The 7,921-nt window shown below is 37.1% G+C and overlaps 1 protein-coding gene across 1 annotated transcript; it reads right to left on the bottom strand.

Annotated features, from left to right (window-relative positions):
- Positions 1–597: 597 nt before the first annotated feature.
- Positions 598–5,370, bottom strand: LOC107758739 (troponin I, fast skeletal muscle-like). Its single transcript, XM_016576539.1, has 6 exons — positions 5,286–5,370; positions 1,673–1,700; positions 1,280–1,316; positions 1,055–1,183; positions 886–975; positions 598–807 (listed from the first exon to the last, which is right to left on the bottom strand). The coding sequence occupies exons 2-6, from the start codon at positions 1,678–1,680 to the stop codon at positions 598–600; spliced, it is 474 nt and encodes a 157-aa protein (XP_016432025.1). The 5' UTR covers positions 1,681–1,700; positions 5,286–5,370.
- Positions 5,371–7,921: the final 2,551 nt, after the last annotated feature.

The following is a 7,921-nucleotide window of genomic DNA, read 5'->3' on the forward strand; positions in this document are numbered from 1 at the left end:
GCTTTACAATATCAGATCACTTCAAATCCAAACGTACATTTGAAATGCACACATTTCCATGACATTTACAATTGCAATAATAAAGGACTTTTATTATTGCAAAATTAGTATATCGTGACAGGCCTAACTACTACTAAGTAGAGCAGCTGATGATATACTGAAACATAAATTTTGAGCAAATGCAAACCAAGTGAAATCATAGCCCAAATAAGCTCCTCACAGTGGGATTCGGTTTCTAAGTGTCAAATCATCACTTCATAAGTCATTGAGCAACATACGAGCCGGACTGAAAAGGACCACGTTTATTTCATAATTCATAACTATTAAAAATCGTATTATATATTAAACTTAAAGTAACTGTCACAATGGCACGTTAAGTAATGCCATTAAGCTTTACAATATCAGATCACTTAAAATCCAAACGCACATTTGAAATGCACACATTTCCATGACATTTACAATTGCAATAATAAAGGACTTTTATTATTGCAAAATTAGTATATCGTCACAGGCCTAACTACTACTACTGCAAACAATTTGACAGTTTATAAATAAAGTTGCGTAGATTACATGTAAATTTTGAATTTCTTGACCTTATCATGTAAAAATGTGGTCATCTGTTGTACGCACCTCCTCTTTGACCTCCTTCTTGACTTGTTTGAGGTTGGCTCTCAGGTCCATGGAGACCTTGTGCTTGGATCCCAACAGAGCTTGAAGCATAGCGTCAGCAGACATGCGCACTTTCTTCAAAGGAGGCTTCTTGAACTTACCCTTCAGGTCGACGATCTTGATGTTTAAGTCTTTAACCTAAAACACACAAAAAAGAATCTAAAGAGCACCTTGTTCATGGACCACATAGAAGGAGATACATGTGAAACATCTTACCTCATTGACAACCATGATGGCTTTGTGCTCTAAAATATATCTCTCCTCATCAACAGCTTCGATTTTTGCATGTAACTCTTTGCAGAGCTCCTGTTGAAAGAATTTCATGCTTTAGCTTTGAATTTCCAAACATTTCCAACTTCTAGTTGTAGTAATATTTGAATTGGACCTGTAGTTCTTGTTTGGAGCTTGGGTTTGACAACGTAGGGCAATGTTCTTCCATGTATCGCTTCCTCTCCTCTTTCTTCTCAATCTCCTCTGCATCCAGTAACTCTTTTGCAACCTGGAGCATCAAGCCCTACAAGCAAATGTGACTCATTAAGACTCATTATTCTTTTACTTTTATATATAACTGTTTGATGTTGGTTTGGTTCAATAAGGCATGAGCTCTTACCTTCAGGCTGTGTTTTTTACTGCTAGACATTCGTTTTCTAATCAAGAGGAGAAATAAGGACAAACTTTACATTAGGATATTGATTTCTCTGTTGTGCTACCATAGTTAGATTGTACTTTGTTAGGACTGATCTACAGTATTTACAGTGTTTGTAAGGCAGCACAGCACTAATATTCCTCAAGCATTCTGGTTAGTGTTTGTTTTCAACCATGAAACAAACGTTTTAAACGTATGCAGCAAATTCAGCCCAAACTGCTTAAAATACAGAATCTTTCTTGCTTCCATTTTACTATATAGTCATCCAGTCGTATTATGCTGTGTTGATTATTATACATAGTGTTATGTAAAAAAAAAAAAAAAAAGTCACACTGAGTGATGGAATGGCATACTTACTCAGACATTTCCAAGAGTTTATTCGCACCTTTTTGATAGAAAGAAAAAAGAGAAATGCATCAGAGCTATGGAACAGTGAGTTATGCATACTTTCAAAATATATCAGAGCCCTCTCCCTACACTGCTGTCTGAACTCTACTGTACAATAAAGTAAAGCAGTGGAGCTCAAAAAATAAAATAACCAATAGATGATCTAAAGCAGTGGTTCCCAACCCTGGTCCCTGAGGCACCCCAACACTGCATGTTTTGCATGTCTCTTTTCTCTGACACACCAATTTCAAATCTTGGAGTCTCTACTAATGAGCTGATGACCTGAATCAGGTGTGTTTGATTAAGGAGACATACAAAACGTGCAGTGTTGGGGTGCCTCCAGGACCAGGGTTGGGAACCACTGATCTAGAGGACCATCCATTTTGGGTGAAAAGCACTATGCATGTGAACACAAATGCTTCTAGGTACACAAGCATAACGTAGTTTCAAAATATGTCAGAATGCAATGCATAATGCATTCTCAGCATTGCCACAAGGGGCACTATAGTGTGCATTAGCACAAATTGTCTTTTACAGTCAGTTATACTGTTGTCATGATGGAGCAGCATTTTGGAGAGAATCTTGCTGAGAAAGTTAAATTACTTCTGAATAATAAAAGTACACCCTCCTTGAGTACTGAAGTTTTTTACCATCAAATTGCGTACTTCAGTGTGTATTTTTCTAGGGTATGTTTTCTGGCCTGTCAGCAAGTTATAAACCACAATTTTCACTGTACAACAACTTTGGTGAAGAATCCAGTGGTGGTAGGCCAAGGTTTGTTTTTTACAGAGTTTGAATCTACAACCTTATAGAGTATTCACACCTGTCTTAAAGGGTTAGTTCACCCAAAAATGAAAATTAGGCTGCGTTTGAATGGATGAACCAATGAATGGATGACCTTAGCAAACGTGTGATTTTGTTTACAATATCTGGTTCACTTGTGGAAAAGGGCAGTGTGAAAGCGAACCACACCAAAAAAAATAATAAAATCAACATTGTATTTGGTCCGGACCAAAGCAAGTGAACTAGTGGACTTTCCTGGTGTTAATACACCCTTAGGTATTTTTAGGTATTACAGTAACGGTACATATTAATACCTAAAGGGTGCATATTATAACTAAATGTTACATAATTATTTTGCACCAGGGAGTTATAGGAACTCTGTTATAGGAACTAGCCACCAGGGAGGTCCACTGAGAACTAAATTTTCCCATTGGGCCATTTATGGCATTTGCACCACCAGAAGGAAGTGACGTATAAGCCAGCCAGCAGTGATGTCAATCAAGCGTGGTATTCAACAATGTCAACAGTTTTAAGATGGGCAGTGTTGGGGAGTAACTAGTTACATGTAACAGTGTAACATAATTTTATTACAAAATAAATGCAGCTGTAATCCATTACAGTTACTGAGAAAAAAATGTGTAATTAAATTAGTTACTTATTAAAATGTTAACGATTACAAAGGGGGATACATCTGAATATTTTCTGCAAAAAGCTTGGATATGTTGACTAATATAAATGTGTTGCTTTGTCTGTTTTTGATATGCAGAATGCCTCCTGTCCTTTAAAGGCTGTTTAGTAAAGCGATGCTATTCTGATTCTTTTCTTTGAATTTGCAGCGCACCACATTGCCGCTGAAAGCTTTAGGCTACAACCTGTCTGAGAGTTGCCACAATGGCGAGTGATAAAAATGCATTCCGGTGCTAGAAATTTAAAAAGCAAAAATCAGAACGATCTCAAAGTAAAAAGAGGTGCTAAAGTCCGATTGTGTGGTGACTGTGCTTTAACTTATTATATTATTATAATCTTAATTCAAGTGATGAAGGATTTTGAAAGTTTCACAGTAATTAGTGTTGAGTACTACTAGCATTTGTTAGAAATTTTTGAAAAACAATCAAATGTAATCAGTTACGTTAATTCAATTTGAATAAAACACTACTTGTTACTTTTTGAATAGGGTAACTTGTTATCTGTAACCTATTACATTTCCAAACTAACCTTCCCAACACTGAGGATAGAGCATGGAAAAGTGTCTGGAATTCGGAATCAGTAGTTCCTATTGTGCTAGGTTACACCCTACTCTGAAATAGGAGCTAATTTAGTCCCCCAAAAAGGTGTTACTACAGCTAAAATCGTTCCCAGTTCATGTGGTGTGCAACACACCAAAAAGCAGGTACTTCCACCTACAGTTATAGGAACTATGAAAACGTTCCTCTGGTGCAGCCCTTTTGAAAGGGTACCACCCAGTGTCAGCTTTTGTACCTTTTTTCTGAGAGTGTAACCATTGCATGTGGACACAATCCAATGGCACCAAATCCATAGACATTCTGATCGTGTGACCTTTTCGCATCGCCCTTAATGTCAAGAGTTGTGTAAACTAAAGAAGACCACATGGTTCCCAAGCGTCTTTGACTCATCCGAGAGGATTTTCGCCAGGAGCTCGATGCAATATGATCTCAAGGCCAGTACATCAGCTGCAGACACAGCCCCATCCTCAAGCGCATCTCTGAGATGTCAAAGATATGACAACACAGCTCTCCTTTATTCCCCGCTAAACAACCGTCTCAAATGTCTTTCTTAATATACTCCAGCTCTGAGAGACAGACCGGACTAACTGGCTAACTGATGACAAACTGATTGACTAATTTAGTACACTTAAATGGACTCTTAATGCTTCAATGACATACTTAGAAAGCTGTGAAGACAACAGTCAGGTCACATAAGGCTATTTGAAGAAGGACTATTCTAAGTAGCCATGGAAGAAGATTGAGGACGTGTTTAGCAGAAAACACATGGCGGAATAGATCAAGTAGTACAGTGGTCTTCCTGTGTGAAGGTTTGGTAAAAGAGCAACTTAAGAACTCTTAAAAGTCAAGACCAATTAGGTCTCTGAGGAAATATATGCATATTCCAGATATTCCAGAAGGTTAAGCCATTTCAGATCATTACACAAGATGTAAAAGATGAACAAGAAGGTTTTTGTGAATATACAGCATTGTCTTTCGGGTTAAAAAGTACTGCAAATCAGTTTTATATGAGACAGTATTGTAAATCAGTTGTTAATAAGGAAGATCGTAAGAAGGTGCTGACAGGTGGAGTAAGACTTAAGGATCAGTTTCAAATGTATGCTTTTGTCGGTGTTCACTTTCCAGTAGTCACTGCTGTCAGTATATCAAACCTGACCTCACCCTTTAGGTGACCAATAAAAATGGTTTATTTGCATTTTAGCATAGTGTTTCCAGAATAAAAGACTTCTGATTAGTCCAAAAACAAACTTTTCATGAGTCAGAATCACCAGCAATGATCATACATTATTTTGCGGACTATCTGAAGCTATTTTCACAAATCATTAACAATTCAACTTGGTCTAAATGCCTATAAGACTAGTACAACAATCTATACTTTACAATTATGTTCTCAACAGGTGGCTTCTTACCATAGCGACTTACGGTAGAAGAACCAACTCCTATGACAACTCTCTCCATCATCAATCCCACAAACTACATTTTACAACTTCCAACAAAAATCTACAAAAAACAGTATATCCAAGACTAAGACAATGAAACAAGGGAAATGCTCTCACCTTTCTAGAAGAATCGAGGAACGTCTTCTAGAGACAGATGGTTGTCAAAACGAGACACGGGCTACGGTCGTGATAAGTAGGTATATATTGCATTCTCTGATCTCTCTGTAAATCCATGGTTTCTCTTTATGGAAGTGGATTATCCACCACACCAATGAGCTGACAAGGTCATGAAATACGGCACTATCCCTCCTTCGCTGCGCTATCAGTATAAATAACCTGTCCTTCAAGATAGCCATTCTTTTATTTTGAGGATGACTTTCTCACAAAGGCTTTTTGCTTTACATGAATCTATCTATCTATCTATCTATCCGTCCACTATCTATCTATCCATCCACTATATCTATCTATCCGTCTGTCCACTATCTATCTATCTATCCATCCGTCCACTATCTATCTATCTATCCGTCCGTCCACTATCTATCTATCTATCTATCCGTCCGTCCATTATCTATCTATCTATCTGTCCACTATCTATCTGTCTGTCTATCTATATCTATCTATCTATCCGTCCGTCCATTATCTATCTATCTATCCGTCCGTCCACTATCTATCTATCTATTCGTCCACTATCTATCTATCTATCCGTCCATCCATTATATATCTATCTATCCATCCGTCCACTATCTATCTGTCTATCTATCCATCCATCCATTATCTATCTATCTATCTTTCCGTCCACTATCTGTCTATCTATCTATCCGTCTGTCCACTATCTATCTATCTATCCGTCCGTCCGCTATCTATCTATCTATCTATCCATCCGTCCACTATCTATCTATCTATCCATCCATCCATTATCTGTCTATCTATGTATCTATCTATCCGTCCGTCCACTATCTATCTATCTGTCCATCCACTATCTATCTATCTATCTATTCGTCCACTATCTATCTATCTGTCTATCTATCTATCCGTCCGTCCACTATCTATCTATCTATCTATCTATCCATCCATTATCTATCTATCTGTCTATCTATCTATCTGTCTATCCGTCCACTATCTATCTATCTGTCTATCTATCTATCTGTCTGTCTATCTATCTATCTATCTATTCATCTATCTATCCGTCTATCTATCTATCTATCTATCCGTCCGTCCATTATCTATCTATCTATCTGTCCACTATCTATCTGTCTGTCTATCTATATCTATCTATCTATCCGTCCGTCCATTATCTATCTATCTATCCGTCCGTCCACTATCTATCTATCTATCTATCTATCTATCCATCCATTATCTATCTTATCCATCCATTATCTATCTATCTATCCGTCCACTATCTATCTATCTGTCTATCTATCTATCCGTCCGTCCACTATATCTATCTATCCGTCCGTCCACTATCTATCTATCTATCTATCTGTCCATCCACTATCTATCTATCTATTCATCCACTATCTGTCTATCTATCCATCCGTCCATTATCTATCTATCTATCTATCTATCCATCCATCCACTATCTATCTATCCATCCATTATCTATCTATCTATCTATCCGTCCACTATTCGACTATCTATCCATCCATCCACTATCTATCTATCTATCTGTCTATCTATCTATCCATCCATTATCTATCTATCCGTCCACTATCTGTCTATCTATCTGTCTGTCTATCTATCTATCTATCTATTCATCTATCTATCCGTCCGTCCATTATCTATCAATCTATCAATCTATCTATCTATCCATCTGTCCACTATCTATCTATCTATCTATCTGTCTATCTATCCATCCATTATCTATCTATCTATCTATCTATCTATCTATCTATCCGTCCACTATCTGTCTATCCATCCACTATATCTATCTATCCGTCTGTCCACTATCTATCTATCTATCCATCTATCCATCCATCCACTATCTATCTATCTATCTATCTATCTATCCATCCATTATCTATCAATCTATCTATCTATCTATCCATCCATCCACTATCTATCTATCTATCTATCTGTCTATCTATCTATCCATCCATTATCTATCTATCTGTCCGTCCATTATCTATCTATCCATCCGTCCACTATCTATCTATCTATCTATCTATCCATCCATTATCTATCTATCTGTCTATCTATCTATCTGTCTATCCGTCCACTATCTATCTATCTGTCTATCTATCTATCTGTCTGTCTATCTATCTATCCATCCATCCACTATCTATCTATCCATCCATTATCTATCTATCTATCTATCCGTCCACTATCTGTCTATCTATCCATCCATCCACTATCTATCTATCTATCTGTCTATCTATCTGTCTATCCGTCCACTATCTATCTATCTGTCTATCTATCTATCTGTCTGTCTATCTATCTATCTATCCATCAATCTATCTATCTATCCATCCGTCCATTATCTATCTATCAATCTATCCACGGTAGATTGTACCTCCAGGATTGTTTGTTCAGCATTCTCCAGTTTCTTTCAGGTGCCAGGAAGGTGCCACTGTTACCTATTGTATTTAATCATAATAAAATATGTTATCCGCTTTTATTAAGTCATAAACCAAGTGGATAATACAACTGACAATAAATACTTACTTGTTCCACAGATCGGTGAGGAAATATTGTTAAATAAAAAGCTGGTTACAAAGTGGTTTATGTGGTAAAGTGAACACAGGACTTCATTCTTG

Source organism: Sinocyclocheilus rhinocerous, unplaced genomic scaffold (assembly GCF_001515625.1).
Source record: "Sinocyclocheilus rhinocerous isolate Xijiao unplaced genomic scaffold, SAMN03320098_v1.1 scaffold954, whole genome shotgun sequence".
Taxonomy (NCBI): domain Eukaryota; kingdom Metazoa; phylum Chordata; class Actinopteri; order Cypriniformes; family Cyprinidae; genus Sinocyclocheilus; species Sinocyclocheilus rhinocerous.

Coding starts and splice junctions, on each gene's coding strand:
- LOC107758739 (XM_016576539.1), bottom strand. Junction 976..1,054: donor GCTCCAAACAAGAACTACAG/GTCCAATTCAAA, acceptor TTCTTTCAACAG/GAGCTCTGCAAAGAGTTACA. Junction 808..885: donor CCATCATGGTTGTCAATGAG/GTAAGATGTTTC, acceptor TGTGTGTTTTAG/GTTAAAGACTTAAACATCAA.